Source organism: Paramacrobiotus metropolitanus, unplaced genomic scaffold, assembly GCF_019649055.1.
Source record: "Paramacrobiotus metropolitanus isolate TYO unplaced genomic scaffold, Prichtersi_v1.0 Parri_scaffold0000080, whole genome shotgun sequence".
NCBI lineage: Eukaryota > Metazoa > Tardigrada > Eutardigrada > Parachela > Macrobiotidae > Paramacrobiotus > Paramacrobiotus metropolitanus.
In genome coordinates, this window is record NW_026570300.1 from 383,889 (window position 1) to 407,469 (window position 23,581).

The 23,581-nt window shown below is 45.0% G+C and overlaps 1 protein-coding gene across 1 annotated transcript; it reads left to right on the plus strand.

The window, feature by feature from the left end:
• Window positions 1-2,336: 2,336 nt before the first annotated feature.
• On the plus strand, window positions 2,337-6,330 carry LOC129595628 (myosin-2 heavy chain-like). Its single transcript, XM_055492687.1, has 5 exons — window positions 2,337-2,501; window positions 2,747-3,946; window positions 5,020-5,145; window positions 5,228-5,338; window positions 6,190-6,330. Exons 1-5 carry the CDS (start codon window positions 2,337-2,339, stop codon window positions 6,328-6,330), a joined length of 1,743 nt encoding a protein of 580 aa, XP_055348662.1.
• Window positions 6,331-23,581: the final 17,251 nt, after the last annotated feature.

Genomic DNA, 23,581 nt, shown 5'->3' on the forward strand with positions numbered 1-23,581 from the left:
GCACTTATTGTGTATATGATAATTAATAATTAACACTACTGCCCGACACCGGTACTGTGACTGTGGTTGTTTGGATATAATGAGGTTTAAGTAGGTGCTCAGGAGGTATAGAAAAAAACTATTGTTGACAGTTTATGTTAATTTGGGAATGTATGGGCTATTATTTTCAGAATCGGCATGCGTTAGTACGGTAACTGAGGTGCATTGTGCGCAGATTCTACAGATCCTGCATTTGTAGCGCCGAACTGCCGATCATGCCTAATGTGGACAACGCTAACCATTGCCGTTCCTCTTGGAGTACGAGAGGAATGAATGAACATTAAGAGTGGAATGTTCATTCATTCCTCTCTAGAGCAACGGCAATGCGCAACCATTACGACTGAAGCGCATCTGCACATATCTGGTCCATCTATGGCTTTGAATTCCGTGAATCTCTTCCGGAAAATGTAATCTAGTCGATCGCGCCATCGCGGTATATACTGTATCTGTCTGTATCTGGTAGCTTTGCGATAAAACTCTATGAATACGGAATTATTTCGGGATTTTGTTATTGAGATTTCGCATGCAATATAGCCGTCTTTTTGAAGCGATTTATTTTTGTTTTGGTAAGGTTTAAAAAAGTCGAAACTCAAAAGTTTTTAATAGTTAAGTAGTTAAGTACTAGTTTTTAATAGTTAAGTACTAATTTTTCATGGTTTTAATTTGGTTGGTTTACACCCGAGTAAAACAGTTTGTAAAAAATACGTTAGCTAAACGTTAGTTAAAGGCCAAAATTCGAACACTGTTCCAATTTTGGCCTTTAACTAACGTTTAGCTAACGTATGTGACGTGTGGAGGAGTATGTACGAGGGATTCCACCGTACATCCACTGACTGTCCGCCTTCACCTGCAAGTACAACACCGGATATCAGCACCGATCAGTTCTGTGATTCGTTATATTTATGGCTTAGCGGTGTATCTGATGATTTTACTTCTGAGTCTATTTAAGTCTGAAATTCTACTAATATCGAGAGGGATTGGAATTCAGTCTTGGATTTCTGATCAGACGACTACTTGCTTTTAACTTTCCTTGTGTTGTGCATATGATTGTGTGTTAGCGGAGTAAAGCATCTTCTGTGATTATCGACGTTCGTAATTTATATCGGATTATAGCGTGGTAAACACGGTATGCTCGTACTTCGTTTGACCCGCATGTGTGACGACCGGAAGTTAGGAGTATTCTTCAGCACAATCGCTTAGGGATTCCTGATCTTCGTGTTCCTGAACCTACCAGATTCCATACATTTCCTGTGATCCGCTGTAACAATTGAGACAGGAGTTGCGATATTCACTGAGCAAGGCAGGGATAGTGGTTACGACGATCCCGTCCGGAGAGTCGTTAGCCAATCGTGTACTTCTTTGTACCATTGGCAACCTCATAACACGACATGGCGCCCACCGATGGTCTTTAATTTCCCGATGTTACAGTGAAATTAAGGAAGGAATCTGAATGGTAATTAATTGATAGAAAATTGTGGTGGTCCGTAGAAAGGTGTCGAACCGAAAGGTACACCGAAGGAGGTCAGCGTTCCAGATCTGGCCTAGAGTTTTATTGGGTGAGCTTCCTCCCCGGGCTGAGCTTCCTCGCCCAATTGGCTGAGCTTCCTCGCCATTAATTAATTGATAAAATCGGACCGTAAATTCAGCAGTAAAATTGGTTGAAACCTTAAAGGTCAGCCAGAGAAAAGTGGTGGAAATAAAGCATGAAAGTGGGTAATTTCCGGGTTGTCTGCGCAAAGCGATGACCGGAGAAAATAAACTGTAAAGTGTAGCGTCAGTACGCCTGGCCTACATTCAAATCGGTAGCTGCAGATTGTATCAGAGCTAAAAGCCATTGTGTACGGCAAGCCTAGATAAAATCTTCAGCAGGTGAATACAAAGGCAGCGGAATCGCTAGCCAAATCAGCAGCTGGCCATACCAGGCAGCTAAAAACGTAAACAAACCAGGCAATCGGAGATTGACCTGTAGCGTGGAAAATAAAGTCGGAATTGGAAATAAAAGTAAATTCGTAGTTGAGACCGCAAAGGTCGCCAGTAATAATTAATTATAGGGAGGGCAGCAAATTGCCGTAATGAATTATCGTCTCAAACCTTAAAGGTGAGACGATGAACCAGAATAAACAGTAAGCACAATCGCTGCTGTTGTAAGGCACAATCGCCATAATTAATTATAGGAAATTTGGATTTAAACCGCAAAAGGTTGTAATCCAGCGGGCACAATCGCCTAAAAACAGTAATTAATTATAGGGAAACGGGACTTGAGCCGCAAAGGTTTGAGTCGGAAAGAAAACTGCACAATGGCAGATTCGGGAAAGAATAATTTGAGGGCGATCATAAAGATTGACCCGAAGATACTTGCCTTATATCAGAAAGGACCGTATGATGCATCACGCCAGAAACGATTTAAATTTAATGTGGATGTTATTCCACTAGAACTGATGTATCGGGAACTGGGCATTGAAGTACCGGATGTACTGTATTGTGGATTACCGTGGGTTCAGTATCAGGAGGATCCAACGCTGCCGCAATACCAGCGGAAACGGCCTAATTATTTAAAAAATTGGTTGTCGACGGACAGGTGCATTCCTGAGCCGTACATAAAGGAATATGTGACAGACGAGCAGTTCAAAGCTGCCGCGGAGCGTGCATTGGAAAAAGCTCCAGAATTTAAAAAGAAGTTGAAGCCAGGAAACTATTGGCAACACAGGAGGAGAAAACCCTACAAGATTCAGAACCGTCAACCAGATCGGTACAGGAGAAGGTTATCGATACGGTGTCAAAACTGAAGGAGAGATCGGCGCCAAAAGAGGTGCTAGCTCAGCCTCAGGAAGACAAACAACCAGCATCGGAAGTAAGCCTCATTGATTTTGATGATGCCACGGAAGAAAATGATCATTCGCCTAACTACGAGACACCGGCTAAAAGACATGATGAAACTTTGCACTTACCCAAGATAAAAATCGTGCGTACTGGTCAAGCGACATTTCACGCGTCCCAGGCCGGACTGGAAAACTTTCTTTCTGATAAGGATTTCGAATTCACGGATGAGGAATTTTTGGAACAAGCAGCCAATGTGGATGATAAATTGACCGTGGTCAAAACGAAGCAGGAGTTACAGGAAGTCCTGCGAGATTCAATTCCATTCCTTATACGGGGAATACGCAGAATCGAGGCACAGTCCAAATTAAAACTGGACTCTATCGGTGAATCGCAAAAGCTGGATCAGCTCCTACAGGAAGAAAGAAAGGAAAAATTGAAATTTCAGTCGGAATTTAATGAAATGCGGAAGAAATGTGAAGCAGCTTGTAAAGAGCGGGATACCGTATTGTATAAGAATCGTGCATTATCAGATAGTTTACAAAATTATCGTGAAAATTCAGATACGGATAAAAAGGAGTATAACAAATTACTGGAAGAGTTTCAACAGCTAAAGGATGGTAACCGCGAAGTGGAAAATGCAGCGGAAGAACTTCGGCGGGAAAACGAAAACCTGCGGGCATCCAGAAGTTCGAAGCTGAACCAACAGGCGGAAGCCGAACTGCAAAAACAAAATCAGAAATTAACCGAACAGAATCAAAGGTTGCGTACTGAATTACAGCAACAGAGGGATGCTTATGCCGAGTTACAAAAGAAAAACGGACAGGACGTAAACCAAATCAAGTCACTGCGGAGACAGCTGACAGAAGAACAAAAGCGCATTAACCCAAATGTGGATTATGTGGCAGAGCTGCAACAGGAGTTAGCCACAGTCAAATCGCAGAATGAAATGTACTTGTCCTCTTCACGAGCGGCAACGTCAGCAGTGACTAAGAGTAGGGAAGAAACCCTGTTGGCCACAATCGAACAATATAAAGTTGAAATCGCGGCAGAAAAAGCAGAGAAGGAGAAGCTACAAAAGGAACGCAGAGTAGGGAAAGATTGTGCAAAATGTATTAATGCCGAAAAAGAAATGCGGAAGCACAGGCAGCAGCCTTCGTAAGACAAACGGAAGTAGATAGATTACGAGCTGAAACTGATCAATGTCGAATCATAATTAATGACTTGCAACAAAAATTACAGCATACGGGCGCGGTGTGCGCAGAGATGCAGGAAGAACTCCAACACTATCGGAATCAGCATGCAGCTCGAGAAGTGCATTTCGAATCAGAGACACCATTGAGCGCCGGTGATCTAAATTCACCGTCTCGGAAGGATCTTTACGATCACCAAACATTCGAACCGTCGGATTCAAATTTACTGTTGTCCCAACGTGAGCCCTGCACGGTACCGCCGTTAAAGCCGGCCATTCGAATAGAGAAAACGGTTGAACCTCAAAAGATAAAAGAGAAGGAAAGTTTTATTAAATTAAAAAGAATACCGTCACAGAGGAAAGAAGTGTTACAACGGCACACATTTGAAACTGAACGCAGAAGGAGGAAAGGTGTGCGCCACACGGAAACCGAGGAAGAAATGTCCGACACGGATGAACAGAGTGAGGAAGATGATTACCGTGAGCCGCCGAGTGCGACTGGTTCAGTCTCTTCCCGCTCATCCCAGAGGGCAATTCGTCGAGATCCGCGCGACCAAAGGCAACAGGATACGGAAGGCAAAATCGTGGACATCCTGGCACAGTTAGCAAAAAGAGGTTCCGAAAAAACAGAATCCAGTATGAAATTACCGAACTTTGATGACTCACGTCCTGAAAGGATACAGCAATGGGTAATTGCAGTAGACCAGTGTCGTACCACAAATGGATGGAATGATAGACAAACCTGCCAAGCAATTTCCGGTGCATTGAAGGGCGCTTCATACATCTGGTTCGCTGAATTGTATAAGGATAATCCGACAAGAACATGGAACAGATTCTTTAAGCAGGCGTTAATCAAACACTTCAACGGTGCATCATCGAAGGCGGAAATGAGGCGGGCAATGAATAACAGGCACTGCCTAAAGGAAGAATCAGTCCGTACGTATATGGACAGTTTTATGATGTGGTTCAAGGAACTACGAATTGAGGAAGAGGAACAAGTGGAAGTCCTGTTGGAAGGCCTGAAAAAGCATAGACCGGGCTGGTATGCAACCTTATACCGCAATAGGCCGGAAACTTACGAAGAGTTTGAAACACAGGTACAGGATTGCGAGAAATTGCAGAAAATTCTGGATGAGGAGAAAAAAGGCGGTGAGCCGCGACAACGTGTAATTATTCAAGAGCCGAGAAGTGCCGGCAGCATTAATGATGCAGAAAACCGTACCAATCGTGGCGGATTTCAGTCCCGCGGAAGCTATTTCCAGCCGCGTGGAGGCCGTGGGAATTACCTTGGTAATAGAGGCGGATACTCAAGACAGTATTTCGGTTCAGGAAATTATCAGAATGTCCAAGCGGGAAGTCAGCCGTCACAGCCGCCGCCGGCACAGGCAACTTCCGTTCCGAATATATCCCAGCCCCAAGTACAATATATTCCGTATCCGGTATATCAACAGCCCCAGGCACAGGAAATGCAACCGGTACAGTTCGCTCAGACCTGTCCACCGCCTCCCACGCCCGTAATTCAGCCGCAAATGCAGGTGCCTGTTATCCCTATGCAACCAGTGCAGCAGACGCTTCCGCCGTTGCAGAATTTCCAGCAGTTTAGGCCAAATGCTCCGGTAAATAATAATAATCAGGGTATGAATCAAGGACAATTTAGGCCGAATAATTATGGAAATAATTTTCGTGGGAATAACTTCCAGCGCGGAGGGTACAATAATAATTATCGGCAGCAGCAGCCGAATAATAATCAAAATTATCGGCAGAATTCTCAGCAACCGAATCAGCAGGAACAGCCGTTTGATGAGCGAAACATCTGCAAGGAAGCATGGCGAAATAATCAAGGAAACGAAATTTGTTACCGGTGTCATGGAATGCATTCAGTGGCATCATGCCCGAATCCCTTAGCAGTGCCTCGACTGTATCGTCCCACACAAGAAATCTTAAACAGATGCAATAATCCCCAGATAAACATTATGGAATTGGAAATGGTCGGCACTTCAGTAACGAATGGCACTCCGGCAAGTTGCAATACGTTGGAAGTTGTAGATCCAAACCAGTATCCAGTAACGGATGCGGTGTGCCTGAAACCGACCTTAGACGCACAGGCATGGTATTCGGTAATTGACGTGAACTATCACAAGGTTAAAACGATGATTGACACCGGCTCCAGTATTTCGGTCATGTCGCATCAAATGGCGAAAGACCTGGATCTGTATTTCATCAATGTCCTGATCACATTCAAGGGAGAGTGGTCCATACGGCCTATCAAGGAAGACAGTTAATCGAGCCCATGTGTGCGATCATAACCATCCACGAGTTCGGGATGGCGTTTGAACATGCAGTATTGGTCAGTTCAACGTTTGAACGGGACCACATTGTATTGGGACTGGACTTCTTAGCAACGAAACCTTTTATTCTGGATATGAACACTATGACGTGGAGATTGTCCCGCCGACGCCCGAATTCTCCGACATGGTTCCCAAGAAAAATGCATTCAATGGCTGATATTATACGGGTACATCATTTTGATCCTATGATCCCACCCGGAGTAAAACCATCGCCGTCAATCCCGGCGCTATTGTTAACAGAAAGAATCGGTATTGCGAAAGAAGCACAATTTGTACCGTACGAGTCACCCCACCTGATCTTGACGAAAGCACCAGTGGAAATGTGCATGATGCACATCCAGCGAGCGAAAGAGGAGTGGCCACGGCCTCCAAAACCGGTAGTCCAAGCAAACGTGAAGTCCCCAGACTCGAGTCTGATGCCATCGGGATCGAACCAGAGGGATCGGGCATTCTTGGAAGAAGCAGTGAGGGAATCGGTGAAAGGTTATATAAAACCTAAGCACGAAACAGTTATCAAACGGGAAGAAAATAAGGAAATACAACGCGACATGCTAAATTCACCGATAAATTCAGTTCCCAGTCAAGTTTGTGGGGGAGGCGCGATGCCGCAGCAGCATGTTCAGAAGGAGGAAATACCCGACGGAGATGTGAAGCCGTTACCGGCAGTACAAAACCCTGTGAAAAATTCCATAATTAAATCGAGTCGATGTTTTGCAATTGATGCTAGTCAAGTTTGTGGGGGTACTGGTAAGCCGATTAAATCGCTTACCACGCTGGCTGCGTTACTACACATTCTACCGGATGAACAGTATACATTTGCGGGTTTCCCTAAAAAGACAAATAAAACAGCTGAATGCGTAGTGTTCGGGAATAAAGTGTTGAATGTAGTACCGATTGATTTCAATCACCAGCATGAAGATGAAACACATGAGCGGGAATATCCCTCTAAATTAGCCAGAAATCCAGAACTGATGCGCTGGATGATGCCGCCAACCCGACCGCAGGACAGAGATAGATTTCCAACAGAAAAACAATACAGAGATGTAGAATTCTGGAAAATCGAGCAGCAAAATTGTATGGACAGTCGAATGTGGCTCCGATATTTGAACAGACCCGAATATGCGAATACCAACTATCTAAAATATGAATTGAACAGAATGATCACCTTTGAAGGATTGATCTGTCGAATTCCCGATCATGACGGACAGTGCCCACGTATTTATGTCCCATTCCAATGGCGAGAAAAGTTAATCGCTAAATTCCACGAAAATTTGATCCACAAACAGGTGTATGGTCCAAGAGAAAAACTTTATCCGTACCTTGTGAAAATGTTTTATTGGCCGGATATAATTATACAAATTGAAGAATATGAGAAGGAATGTGAAGAATGTCGTCATTCTTTAAATTACCGGCAGCATTATAATTCAGCACATCGGAATGAATTGTTGGCAACGTCAGACAAGAAGAAAGTAACTTTTTCACCGGAAAATCCAGCTCCCGCAGGGGATTTCGAAAATGGCACATTTGTTCCGGCAGAAGGTATGCCGTTGTCCGACATAGGTCCAGTTCCCGTTTCCTACGAAGACAGAATGGCGGAGAAGCAAAAGCTGACTCATGAACAGGCGTTAAGCAAATTACCGTTCGGTCTGGATCTGTCTAATATCCGGTTGTCACCCAAAACGGCACCAAATGATTCAGCAGTCTATGTCGGAGCCCCACGGGATCCGACGGTGGCATATCATGGGCAGCGGAAAACAAAACAATTACCGAGTTGGCAAAACCCGGAGTTATTAGCGACACAAGCCGCTATGGCTGATGTGGACGTGGGCGAACAACACCGTATCTGGAACGAGATTCAACAAAGCAACGGTGCTAACATAATACCAGCAGAGGTTGCCGGTGAGCAAGACGTAGAAAAACTAGGAATTGACCAATATGAGTACAAACGGAAGCGAAAATCGGGCGCGAGTCGCCGTTTAAAACAACAATTAATTCAATTAGCCTTGGAGCGTGAAAAATTAAATGAACTCACCCAGCAATGCATCCAGCAATTGGAAGAAAATCAGAGGGTAGCAATGTCGCAAGAAATCCAAAGCTCTCTAGCTCCGGCGATAAAATCGCAGGATGCACGGGACGCTGATGACATTCCGGCATATGTGTACACGAAGGATGGTATTCACACGCCGTCGCGAGAATCGGAAGTCCAGAATGAGGCGGATGTCGTCAAGCAGGCTGATAGAACAGAGGATGACATCTATCGAGTCGAGCCAGAGCCGACGCCATTTGAATTTTTCAGGATGGAATTATTTCCGGTGTCCCCAGTAATGATCCAGCCGCGTTCCCAGGGAATCATTCGAGTTAGAACAGATATGTCGGCTGAAAAATTGCAAAAATTCCAGGAGAAAAATTTGCAGAAGTTACCATACTTGTACGAAGGCAAAATCCCAGCAAATAATAAAAATGTCCTTTTGTTTGATGGTGTGGTATCTCTCAATGAAAAAGGAAACACACGAGTTTGTGTTATGAACGCTTCGGACAAACATATGGTACTAAATAGAGAAACGAACCTTGGAAGTATTGTGGTGGTCGATGAAGTGTATCAAGTTGACACACCGGGATATTGGGAGAATTACCATGATGAATTCTGCAAAATTCCGCGTGACGAAAGCGGCACGCCGATAGCGGAAAGAATATGTGATTGCTTGGCAATGCAGGCACAGGAAGTGCAGTCCAATACGGAAATTGACCCTGAAACAGAGGAAACATTCGCAAAAATAAAAATCGGCGAAATCTGTCCAGACAAGGAAGCGTTAAAACGGATCTTTTATGAAGCGAAATCAGTCTTACCAACACAGGCTCGTCCAGTCGGATGTTGTACTATATATGAACACTCAGTCGATACAGGAAACAGTGCCCCAGTGCGCACTCCACCGTACCGTACGTCGTTCGAGGACAGGAAATGGCTGCAAGCCAAAACGGCAGAAATGGTCAGAGATGGAATAATAGAACCTACTAACTCAGCATGGGGAAGTCCAATATGTATCGTTAAAAAGAAAGATAAATCGAGGCGTCTTACCGTAGACTTCCGGAAGCTTAATGAACGATTGTTGGGAAGTTCTTATCCTTTACCACGGGTCGACGATATCCTAAATGCACTCGATAAAGCAACTGTGTTTTCAAAAATAGATCTTAAATCGGGATTTTGGCAGATAAAGATTAAGCCAGAAGACAGAGCAAAAACGACAATGGTGGGAGAAGAATTTACCTTCCAATACAGAGTACTTCCATTTGGGATGAAGGACGCGCCGTCCGCGTTCCAGCGTGCAATGGATTTAACACTGGCAAACATGAAATGGCGCAATGTGTTGGTGTTCATAGATGACATAATTGTTTTCTCCAAAAACCTGGCAGATCACATGCGGGATTTACGGGAATTATTCCTTCGGCTTCAGGAGTGTGGCTGGACCATAAGTCCTGAAAAAACAGAATTATTTGTTAATTCAATTACATTTTTGGGACATACGGTAGATCAACACGGTATAAGCACAGATCCAGAAAAGATTAAAGCGGTCCAGGAATTTGGCCCTATAAAAGACAAAAAAGATATTCTAAGATTCTTAGGAATGGTGGGATATTACCGCCAGTTCATTAAGAACTTTCAAGAGAAAGCGGATCCGTTACAACGCTTGATTCCTAAAAAAGTGGACTTTGAATGGGGACCAGAACAAGCGGATGCGGTGCAGGAACTTAAAGACGCACTTACCTCGGCACCAGTGTTGGCCCGGTACGACCCAGAGGCAAGGTCGAGAGTTGTCGTTGATGCAAGTACGATTGCGGTGGGAGCAGTCCTTATGCAGTGCCCGAAAGGAAAGGAACAGGAAGGCTCGGTAAATTGGAAACCTGTAGCATTTTTGAGCAGAAAATTAACGGAAACGCAGAAGAAAATTTATTTCCCTACTGAGTTGGAGGCGTACGCCTTAATTTGTGCATTAAAGAAATGGCGACATTACCTTTCGGACTACGAATTTGAAGTCCAAACGGACCATCAAGCGCTTGTATTCCTTCACAATATGAGAGACGCGGCAGGTCGTCTTGGAAGATGGGCGTTATATGTGCAACAATTCAACACTAAGCCGGTGCACATACCTGGAAAAGAGAACGTAATCGCAGACGCATTGAGCCGTAATCCCGGAGACCAGCCAGAGCCAGAGTCAGACGACTCGGATATTGAATTTGACTACCGGCAAACGAATCCGATGATTGGTGATGCAGCCATGGTCCAATATTGCCAGGAAGTACGAGAACGCGAGTACCCGGAATTATATATGAATATGATGGAGATGGCCAAGGAGCTGAAGGTGATCGATGAGAAAAGACGAAGAGGCATTTGACGCGGATAAAATGCAGAAACTAGTCCAAGATGAAAAGGCGGCCTTCTGGGCGGAAGAACAGTCAAAGGACGCTCGTATCCTGCGTTGGAAATTATTGTTAGAGCATAAAAATGAAAAGAAATCGGAGCATGAAAAGATACATCTGCCCAAGTTCACTGTACGGCAGGGAGTTGTCTACTACAAATTTGAATTGAATCGGAAGATTTTTTACTGCATGTACGTGCCGATACATCGGAGGTTGGAATTCTTGAGGGAGAATCATGACTCTCCGCTTGCAGCACATTTGGGCGTTTTGGCAACCTATAAAAGAATGTATAAGTACTTTTATTGGCCTAAAATGCTTGACTCAGTTAGGGCTTACTGCGCCTCGTGCCCGGCCTGTCTGGCACAGAACAACCCGGCAACGGCACCGGCGGGATCCCTGCAAACAAATCCTACTGTACCTCCGAGGATGGTCTGGGCAATCGATGTAGCTCCAGCGCTTCCTCCAACCGAATCTGGAAAAAGGCACATAATTATTGCAGTAGATTACGAGTAAATATGTACTAGCTGAGGCAGTTGAAAGAAACGACGCCGCCACTCTAGCTCTCTTCTTTTACCAGCGGATTATGACTGTCTTCGGTATGCCGGCGCATATCACCTCAGACAGAGGCAGTAATTTCATGTCCGAAATGTTCCGTGAGCTCCTAGCTCTGTCGGGCGTCGCACACGCGCCGACGGCGTCGGGTCACCAGCAGGGAAACGGCCTGGTGGAGAAACGAGTTGGTGAGATTAAGCGTGCATTGGCGAAGTATACTAACGATAAGCAAAGTGATTGGGACACATTTCTTCCAGCGCTGACGGCTGCATTTAATGCTAAAACAGTTGAGCGAACGCAACACTCACCGTTCTTTTAATGTACGGACAGGAAATGCGCCTCCCAGTTGCTAATTTTATTCCGATGAACGAGGATTATGTCGTTCCAGCCCACGTATTTGTGCAGCAAATGCAGAGGAGTCTGCGTGAAGCTCCTGGAAATAGCCAATGTCGAGGAATTCAAGAATAAAATCAAGGATAAAGTTCGATATGATACGAATACGCGAGATACAACTTACCAGATTGGCGATCACGTGTTGGTGTATGTACTGCACAGGAAGTTAGGTAAAAATCCGAGTCTTATGCCGCGCTGGACGGCAGGATGGGAGATTGTCAGACCGAGCGGCCCTGTTCATTACGTGGTCAAATCCAATAAGAAGGGAAATGTCAAAATGGACACGGTTCATGTTTCCCGTTTAAAACCTTACTGTTTCCGGGATATCGATACCATACTTGCTGATGAGAGACCGCCGAAAGTTCTCTCTTGCTTGGAGAAGGAGTGCCCAGAGGAATTAGAAGAGGCGCCTGCGCCGCCCCCAGTACTACCGACACCAGACATGGCAACGTCCAAGTTGGACAAGGAATATTCGGATTACCTGGAAAGACAACAAATGGCAGAAATTGTTCGCACACGTTCAGGACGAATTAGTAAACCGGTGACGAAATTTGTGGTTGAACACAGCAAAAGAAAACGAGACCATACAGGACAGAAAATTGTACCGGATACGAAAGCAGAAGAAATCGTACCTGTTCTGAATGTATCCCAGCTGGCGGAACAGGCGTTAGCAGATCGAAATTCACCGAAACGACTTAAACCGGAAATGAAAACAGAAAACCGTGTAGTTGCACAGAAACCGGCGGAAATTACGAGTCAATCAGTGGCAGTGGATGCAGGAAAGGCACCGGATGTGAAAATTAAAGAAGAAATATTCTGCGGAATTTTTCGAAGTAACTGCAGTTAACAAAATTACGACAGAAACGAGTATCAAACCTGTGGAAAATTTGTACCTGATTGGGCAAAGCCAGCAGAAACGTTCTGGCCAGTCGGTGCCATTACAGACGACCTTCTGGAACGCCCGGAGTTTTGGCGTTATCGTCAGTCCGAGTGTGCAGACATTCAGATGTGGAAAGCGTTGGCAGATGGAGTTATCACGGATGAATCCGATTACGTGAAGGAACATCTTCCTAAAATCAGAAACAGCAATGGATACATTTGTCATGAGGACTCTTCGCCGGATAAAATTAAACGCATTCTAATACCGTATCAGTGGCGTACTATCCTTGCGGAATCAGTGCACAGACGCCTTAAACATAAATATTTTAGCAATACGCGAATAATGGACTATATTTTGTACGAGTTACGCTTTTATTGGCCGGAAATTGAGGAAGACCTGGAAAAACATGATGTAGAATGCGTGCTATGCTGGACACGTTAAAAGAAGGGAAATACGGATTTTGGTGTACATAATTTTATGATTTCAATTTGCAGTGATATTTTACGATTTTACATTCTAAATTAACGAATACTACGTGTACTAACAAGTACTAATCACAGTATCAGTGCGAAATGAGCGGAGCCGATTGGCTAGAAAATAAAGCCGCAATTCAAAACTTTACGTACCCGGATGCTCGGTGATAGAAGTGCAAAATGAATTTTCAATAGTTACGGAAGCTTAAAATTGCGTTCAGTGCAGCACTTTAAAAGTTGAGAACTCCTAAACTTACCGCGTTGTTTGAGAGGATGAATCGCGATCATCAATTGCCGGAAATGGATGAGCAGCCGTGGGATGCTATGCCCAATGAAGAGACTCAGTCCCAAGCTGACACGGAAGAATATCTGGAAATGTCCGTGGAATCGCGCAGTGCAGTTACGACACCCGATAGTGGACAGGAAACCGAAGAGGAAGATTGTGACTTACCTCCGTCTTGGTTGAACTACGCCAGGGGAGTCGATGAGCGCGCAAAGCCATACGCAATCGAGGACTACGGATTGGAGAGTGAGCACATTCTGGTCCATCCTGGAACCCGGCTATACATTGGACGGAAATGTCTGCAAGCGGGAAGCATTATGCCAGTTGGACGTTTTAACAGTTACCTGGCTACGCTGAATTATGATCATCCTGCGGAACAGCGTATTTGGCGATTTCTTTGTACGGATCCGGCAGATACGGTGCAGATCGGCCATTTGGTGTACGAGCTGCGCAGGAACCATGGTCTGGATATTGTTACGGACCCTGTTGCTGTGATTACTGCCGCGGGTTTGGAGCCAGGAGAGTTGAGTGACGGTGGTGCCGTGGAAACCTTACAACAGGCGATCGCGAGGGCTGATGCGCTTTTGAGGCAGCTCCAATTGGATGTTGGTGGGCAAGACACGGATCGTCGTGGCACCAAGCGTTCCTATGACGACTGAAAACGAACGAACCACAGCCTCGGACATTATAAATGCTTACCTTTTCTTTAATCGCTGGAAATTGCTAAGAATTATCGTTATACTCTCAAGAACTGATATTGTACAGTGCCTGTCAGAGTCTTTTATTAGTGTTGATGGTAACAGCATTGTCAATTCCAGAAGTTGTTATATTTCCAAATTGTTGTTCTGTCACATTTCCACTGAATGAAAAGCGCTAATAAGAATTAAAATTAAAATAAGGAAACAGAAAACATAAGAAAATCGGGAATAGCAACTGAAAAATGAATTGGAAAAGTGAGGAACCAAAATGCAGCAAGTTCGTTATTTAAACTGTCGCTGCGTCAGCCACCTACAGTAGTGACTGCCAAGGGCGACCGGAAGCCAAAAATTGCCATGTCATATTTGGTGTAGTAGAACGGAAATTGTGGCTTGTTGTGGTTTTGAATTTATTTGAAATTTTGCCTTTAATAACATTTTTAAATATTCATCATTATTATGGCGTCTCCGCAGTCAGCTCACATGTTTTTTGCAAATGAGGTTTATGGGCAGCTGAAAACTCCCCTGGGTGAATGGAATTTATATGAACGGCAGTATTCTTATGCGATCAATGTTTGGCGTGAGAGTGGTAGCGGAATCCCTTTCCAAAAAGCAATGGAAAGAGTACGTGAGCAAGACCTGGGTACTGAAGAAGAGGAAAAGTCCCTGGTTGAGCAAGATTATTTACTGGACATGCCTGAGCCTGATTCTGATCATTTCTGCAGTTTCGCCTACAGAATGATGGAAGCGCGAGCACACATCCTGCAGCAGCAACGGGATATTCGCGCCCAAGCCAGAAGGATGACAGCAGATGAACGGAAGGAGATTAAGTTGGCCGTTCAAACATATGACACGATGCAGCGAGGAGCTGACATCGCAGCAGATGACCGGGCTAAAGTATTGCTGAATCAGAGAATGCGACGCCAGCAAGCTGTGTTGGAAGCTCTGTTAAAGAAGAAGGCAGTAGAAGAAGGAGGACTGGAAGCAGAACAGACGAGCGGTGAGTCCGATTCCGCTGAACATGAGACATACTTCAGCAGCAATGGCTACCGACCGGAAGCACTTGATCAGCACCTGGACGAAGTCGCGTTGACTAAACAAAACACCAGAGCTCACCAGTTTTGGAAAGCCCAGCAAGAGGCGGTGAAGGACGCATTTTTCAAATGTCCGAGGAAACCGAAGAAGACCGGAAACAAGGAAGAGAAACCTCAGGAACAACCGAAACCACAGCAAAAACCACCAGTTCCCGTACCACAATTGGAAACTGTTAAGGTGAAGAAATTGCGTGTGCGTTCTGCCAGTAAATACACCAGCACTGATCAAGTTGAGCGGGAAATGAAAGAGATCCTAAAACAACCAAAGGAAAAGCAGGATCGTCGGCAGCTGGATTGGTTGTCAAAACAGCATATCCGCTTGCAGTTTGAGAAATTGTGATTACATTATTGTTGGATTATTAGGGCGTGTATAATTTCAGTATTTTCTTTTGTTTACAGCTTATAAGTACAGTGATGACTGTTTTTATTCCGTTTCTAACTTGGTATTTGTAATGAATCTTTATTTGCTCTGTGAGGAAGTTTTGGTCGCAAGTCTTAGGATAAAGCTGAATGCGGCCGTCGATAATGGATAAACCCCATTGATTATGGATTAAGAAATAAGAACCATAGATGATCTAAAAGATATTAGTTAAGACAGAATAAGCTGTAAAAATCGCGAAGAGATAGAGGGACAAGCAGCGCTATAGAGTGATTATATACCAGCTTTCAGCACCTTACCCCCGTTGACCGAATGAATGCAACGGCCTAATTTTCATTTCTAAAAAATCACGAAAAGTAATAAGGAAGAGATTAAATCACTTCCGGAGATGAAAACACAACAACTCCGAGAATTAAGGGACCTCCGAGCACTGTACCCCCGAGCACAGTATAACACAGTATAGTACATACCGGAAGTTGGCATAAAGTGGTATGGGTAGACTTTTGGTGTCCCGGAGATATCTGAATAGACTACACATGCCTACTCCTGTTATTCGGCATACTTCCGAGGTCAAAATAACAAGACTGGGAGACGGGAATAAACCTCCAAAGGATAACCGGAAACTGTTGTGTACCGTGCTGAGCTATATCGGAGGGGGAGTAGCAGCAGTAAAATCAAACCCCTGAACGAATATGCTCATTATAATCGAAATTGCGATGTCTTCGTTTCACAAACATAATGATAAATTAAAATTACATATTTTCTATAATTAATTACCAAAAGGAAGGAGAGAGTGTTAGAATTCGGAAAGAAATAAGTAAACAAACGATCGTGACTGTGCCGTGCTGAACTATTATGTAGGGGCAGTCTAGCCCATGTTCACATTTCCGGCTGAGCACGTGCTGGCATTGTAATGTTTTTGGAGAAAAACTAATCTCTAATTGTTGAAGTTTCAATTGTGAACTTTTACGTGCGACATTTTCAAGTTTTTTCTGAGTAATCTGGCAGCAATTATGCCTCGTGAGACTGCAGCGGACGAGAAGGTGCCAGAGACCATCAAACCGCTTGCGATGCAGAAGACACTTCGTGAACCTGAACTGTGTAAGATACGCGAAGCCCCGGAACTGTACGCAGAGTCTGTTTGGAAGGAACCGTATGAGCCTCTGATTCCAGTTCCTGTGCAGGAATCAGACGTTGGAGACCTCCTGCAACTTTCAGATGAAGAAGTTGGCGGGCAGGAAGAACAAGCCCCACCGGAAGAGCAAAAGGCAAGTGGCAGCGAAATACCATCAAACAGCGTGCCAAACGAGTTTTCCGTCCGCATTGTTGGCGCAGTGCCGAAGTGCGTTTTGATTCTTCAACAGCATTTGCTGGAAGAAGAAGAGTTCTGTAAGCGTCACGAGGAACCTGATCTAGATAAGCCCCTTCAGCCAGAGCGACAGAGATGGGCAGCGGAGCAGTTACGCCTGCGATTGGCTGAACAGCGTGGCGGAAACTATTATACCACCGTCAAACCGAAACCGAAGAATCTTCCTCTTCCGGACTGGCATGTCAAGTATACAAGTCGTATGACTCCAGAGCAGATTCAGAACCTAACCTATGAGAAGTTTATGCGCATGTTCGCGCGCCAACAGAAAGAGCACTACGACAAAATTCTGAGCGGACGAGGCCCGTATTGCGAATATGCGTACCCGCGGGGATTTGGTTTCGACTAAAGGATTTGTGAATATTTTCTCGGGTTCTCTTAGTTCATCCTTTTTCTCGGTTTATGAGTCTCGGAAACTTTATTTTCTCCGATTTCTTATGCTCATTATTTCAGTTTCGTTAGTAGAGGAAGTGCATTTGCTTGCACTTGTATTTGACTGCTACCGCGTGTACAGATTTTATTAGAATTTTATTAGAATTTTATCAATAGTTTTCCGGATTCACTTGCGTTGCCTGGTTGTCGATCGATAATAATAAAAGCAATAATTGTCGATCTCGAACCATAATAATAAAAACTGATTGATCCGAGAGGTGGCATAACATGATATGACCCACCGGAAGTTGTAACATCTAATATTGCATAACATGACATGGCGAACCACCGTTATATATTTTCGAACACAAGGATTGAAATCAGGAATAAAAGCCACTAATAACTGTGTAGTGCACGGGTGGGCGATGGCATTTCTCCACGCTCAGGTCTAGAGTTCTATACCCGGTGAAATAAACATTTGTGATTTAGAATTTAGTTTTTTATCGAAATTGTGGAATAAACCTTACAATAACATTTCCCGTGATTGCACAATGAGTTTAAAATGCGAAATTACCGTAGTAGTGTAGTGGTCGCCATTGCTGGATAATGCTTCGAGATGCCAGGTTCGAGACCCACAATAAGAAACTTTTGTAAATGGCTCACTCATTTTTTGCCATTCCTACATTTTAAATATGGCGGATGCAATTTTAGCGATGGCTAGATTAATTTTAAAGGTGAACTCATGTAGTGGTCTAGTGGTTAACAGACTCTCAACAACGGTTTAAGGTCGCTAGTTCAATACCCAGCGATGGCAGTGATTTTGTAAATAAATTTAATTTTTAATCCTTTTTATGATTCCACCATGTAGAACCACAGTTTTAGAGACTATTGGTCAAAATTTAAAACCAGTAATGCCGTAGTGGCCGAGCGATATGTCACTCATCTCCGATAGCCGCGTTAGCGAGTTCAAGTGTCTATATGGCTGACAATTTTGCAAATTAACTACCTAGTAACTGCTTGAAAAAATATATTTTTCAACTCCTTGCAAACAAATTCAATTTTTAGACCAGAAGAATAAATGTAATGGTGAAGGGAACAGATTTTAACACCAAGTGACTATTTATACAATTCTGGCACTATCCGTAACAGTATAAATTACTAAAGCCGTAGTGGCCGAGTTGTGTACGGATTCTTCCTTGTTGTTGCCAGAATCTAGAATCGAATCTCATCAAGGGCAAATATTTTGTAAATAAAGTGCCGTAAATTAAAGTGAAAAACATCTTTTTATCTCGGTCTTAATTTGTTCCAAATTTTAATTAAGATGAGAAAATCTGAATATCACGGATTGAATTTTATGAGAATATCGCGAAAAGAATTTATATAATAGCGGGATTTTAACACACTTGCAGTGGAAACGGCATTTTTAATTAAAATGAGTACATGGTTTAATTATCAAAGATGGCTACCAATGAGAATATAGATAATATTATCCAGGAACTCTGACAAGTTTAACCCGTGACGGAAAAACAGGGGCAGGAAATTTCTCAAATTAATTAAAATCAACGGGAAGATTTTGCCGATTTGCTTGGTTTTCCTGTAGTGGTCGGATCACCGACGCGACGCTTCAGACTACCAACACTAGCGTCTGCTTCTTTTAAATTATGACGCAGTGAATCAGCGATGGCGTTGAGAGTCTGCCCGGCGGAAACAACTTCGGTGCGAATGATATCAGCAGAAGTGGGCAGCACAGTGTGAGCACGAGCAGGGCGACGAGTCGGAAGGAATTCCTTCTCGGGCGCAGCATAACGGAAGCTCACTGAAACAGGAACTTCTGCACTGGATGAACTGGTTGACGGTCCAGGATCGTCCACAACCTCCGAAGTAACCACAGGAACTCGCACATTTCCCAGTTCAGATGCGGCATTCACAATAGCAGGACACATATCGCTCATGGTGAGATCGCCAAAACCATAACATAGGTACGGGCAGCCGGCCTCGTGCGGTTTCATGTGGATAGCTATAAACAGCAGAAAATATGAAATTACTTAACGAAAAAGCACACTATGCTAAGGGCATGGTTAAGTTAAGATTAAAAGTATAAACAGAAACTTACTGAGAGTGCGTCCGAACTCAGTGGAGAGTTCTCCAGCGCGCACTGACTTCATGCGTGCGTCGACGCAGGGATGAATAAACAGCGTTCCATTCCCAGTTCGTATGCGTCCCAAACGAAGCAGTGCCAGCAGTGCCTTTCGGAATTCAACAGGAAAATGTGGGATCTTCACAGCGTAAGTGTTACGCAGCCACACGAGTAGTTCCTGGCGAGTAACCCCGTATCCAGCTTCAAGAAGTATACCACAGATGGCGGCACGGAGCTTGTAGGTCTGGTCGATAATCAGAACGGGACGACGGCTCCAAAGACGTTCAGCCTCTCCCAGAATGAATCGTCCATCCACATGTAGTTGTTTCAATAGAAACCCAGCGGAAATACTTTCCTCCAAGTACAGTTTTACACGGGCGGAAGTGAAATCATCATGCAGTGTGCACAAAAACTCCTGCATATCCGTAATATCCACCAGTTCGCTCTTCATAAAGGCATCCAGGAGGCGAACCTGAACACAAGCCTTCATTGCTTCCTGACGTCGAGCCTTCAAAGTTTACATGGGCTCCAGCGGTTTCTTGAGCATCGCGGCAACATCGTTGCAAAGACGCCGAGTTCCGCGCATATCGCCGCGAGAGGGAGCACTCAGGCAGTACATGGCACCAAGAGAGCACAAATATTAATTAATCGAAAATGATGATAATAATAAATACTCATTTGATATAGAGAAGGAAAAACAGAGGATGTCAACGCAATAAGATCAGAAAGAAATAGAGGAATAAAAGTTCGCGATAAGTTTGGAAAGAAATTCGAAAAGTCTAAGTTTTAATGCGTGCTAAACACCGGGAGTCAACCGCACACGGGCAGTAGCTTGAACGAGATACTGAATGTATCCCAGCTACTATGTGCCCACGAAGAACCCCCGCGTAAAACTGGTTCGGAAAATCCGGAATTGGTGTTTCCGGTCTTCCTTTTATCAAAATATTATTAAATAGCGCCTAAAAACATTTCTATCCATAAAAACTATGGCAAAGAACAATGGTTGATGAAATATGAGCGAATTTCCGTAATATTTATTCACCGGAAGTAGAGTGCCCGTCGACAGGCAAACCACCATGTTATGGCACTGACATGCAAAAACCGTATAGTACAGTGTGTAAAATGCCGCAGTCGACTTGAAAATTTTTAAGTTTTGAAGTGCTTCATCTTACTTTTGATATTTGATCACAGAGAACCCTTATTTCCGGTTTTGCTTTTGGTTATTTTATGGGTTCTCTGCACAAAAGCTTGTTGGGAAGCATGTCGCGGCGATTTTCTCCTGAAATACCGGAGCCAGAAGATGTAGTACCTTGGCGACCCACACCGCCCACTCGTCAAATGCGTGAGCGTGGCATTTTGGAAAGGCCAAATGCAAGCCGGCATCCGATGGGTTACCAGCCCGGATCGGCGGCGGATCGTGCGGAGCACAGAGTGACGCGAGCACAGGCCCAAGCAGCGGATTTTGCGGAAGGATCCAGCGGATCGAGCAGCACTGAAGAACAACCGATCCCACCTAGCAGTTCAGACCGTGCAGATATCGTTCGCGGGAACCAGCGCCGTGGCGCATTTGCGAGCACGCCCGAGCAGACGCGTTGGCGAGGGCAGCCTTCCTCGTCGTCCAGTAATAGCAGCACACCACCTGGCGGCAGCAAACCCCGGATTCGCTTGGTCGAATCGCCGGATTTGTCAGAGGGAGATAGCGGTACCAGCGGACATGCTGCAGGTAGCTTTCTACAACTTTATCTTCAATCTTTTATTTTTAAACGGCTTACCATTTAATGGCATTCTTCTGAATTTGCCCCGTGGTTAAAGACCTAAATTAAACTCTAATATTTAATTTAAATATAATACGACATGGCACACCGATACTAAATGGAAGGAATTTTTGCTATAATATTACTGTGTGGCAGGAAATGGGAATGGCGTTGCACGCGTCTCACGCCCCGGGTTTGCTCGACGAACTGGAGTGCCGGAAAGGCCTGTTCAGCGCAGCAAGCGGCCACAGTTGAATGCGGTAGGCCTCGGACGAGGAGACACGGAAACAGAGCCTTCGTCGGTCGACTCAATGACGTTGAAGTTTCCTGATTTGGCGGTGGCTGACGATAGGGATGATATGGCCATCGCCCAAGCCGTTGATCCAAGTGTGGATGTCGCCGTACTGGACCAGCAACAAGCGGAGGTAAAAGCTGCGGCTGAGAATGCTGGTCAGGACGGCGAAGATTCGGGTGACGACGCCGACGCCGAGGATTGTGACGAAGCGGACGGTGATAAGGACGACAGTGATACCAGTGGTTCATTGGATACGCAAACGGATAGCGAATCTGCCACTGATCACTCCACCAGTACCGCAACCAGTGAGGAAACCAAAGCTGGTTGGGAGCATCTTCAACGTATTAAAGCGGAACGCCGGGTGCGCTTTAGCAGTCTGATCGGATCTATTAAGCGCAAGTTCGATGACATGGATGAAGAGGCCGGAAATAGTGCGGAGAAACCGAAGGCTGTTAGCATTTTCCAGCCCCTGCCTACCAAGCCGATAGAAAAGAAAAACGCTGAAAAAGAGGACGAGACTGGCAATGACAGTGAAAACGACCGCCAGATGCAGATTTTTGCTGATTCGCTCATTACGTATTCAGACGAAGAAGATGTGCCGATGCCCGACTTTGAGCATCCGCCTATCTTGCCGAAAAAGTCTCCTGCAGAAGTCGCAATTGACGAAGCGGATGTTAGCGACTTAGTGGATTTTGCTGGCCCAGACAATGATCAGAATGCAGCGGACGATGCTGACACTGAACAGCGCCATGACGATGAACAGCCGGAGGAAGAAGAACAGCCTCGGTTGCACATTGATGACGGCGAGCAAGCGGAAAATGTTCCAGCAGCAGCGGCAATAGTGCAGATGCAGGTTCTCGTCGAACAACAGGAAGAAGAGCCACGCTCAGAGGAGTTGCAAGTTGGACAGCTCACGCCAGTCCGCAGCCCCATTCTGGATAATCGCGGTATTTTTCCCTTGAATCCGTTCGTGCCGTCGATTTTTATTGAAACGGCTTAGGTAAAGTGAGATGTTGTTCTGCCTCATATGAAATTGTTACTATTGCTATTTTTCCTTTACTTCTGAGATTAATGGGTGATTAATTTCCCACATAATTTTTAGACTCGTTAACCTTGAATTGACCGCGAATCTTTGCACATTTTTCATGCCCTGAATTGGCCGTATAATTTACTGTAGTCTTTTGTTGCCATGGTGTGCCTGGTTAATTTTAACACCTTTTATCAGGTCATTTGATCATGTACGGAGAAGCTGATGTTTGTGACGTAATCCTTCTCACTCCCATTAAAGGAGCTTTAACCTGTGATTGTGATTGGTCGGTTTGAATGCAGTTAGGAAGTGGGGAAATTTCCCAACACACCGGCACGCTTGATCAGATGGCAGGCACAGGTATTTAAACAGGTAAAAACAGCACAGATTGTACACCGCACCTTCTCATTCTAAAGTTCGCACTTTTTCCAGTCACGCCGCACAGGCTGTGCAGTAGTTCCTTGTTATTTCGTTATTTTGTGTGGAACTTTTACTTCGCCTTATTGCTGTCTAAGGTCACTTGTTCCCGTAATGATTTGTTATGCCGCCAATTGATCCGAATCGAGCTTTTGAAAAGCTCGTTGACGCCGTATTTCAGTCATCGCAGACGGCGCAACAACAGCAACAGTATGGCTGGAGAGGAGGATACCGTGGTGGCCGTGCGCGCGGCGGATTTCGCCCGTATCGCCCTATGTACCATCGAAGTCACGGAGGCAACAACGTCCGTCGTGGGCCATCTGATTGGATCCGTGGAGGCAGACCCTTGGGGGAACAGGGTCCTGCTCCGAATGCTGCTGGACCAGATGATCCGGCTCAACGGGTGGAGAATCCCGGCGTCCCTATGGAGGTCGACGTCGCGAACCCTGCGCAGGCGCCTCCACCAGTTGAAGATCCGAGTCGCGGAGTTGTGGGCCAGATTGTCGCCGCTCCTCCTCATGCTGATCAACATTTATCGGGCTCGTCTGTCCTGATTGTCGGAAGCGTGCCAGCCAGCGTAGCAGCATTACCACAGCAGCCCGTGCAAGCAGTACCAGCAGTCAGTGCACTTCCGGGATTGCCACCTGGAGTC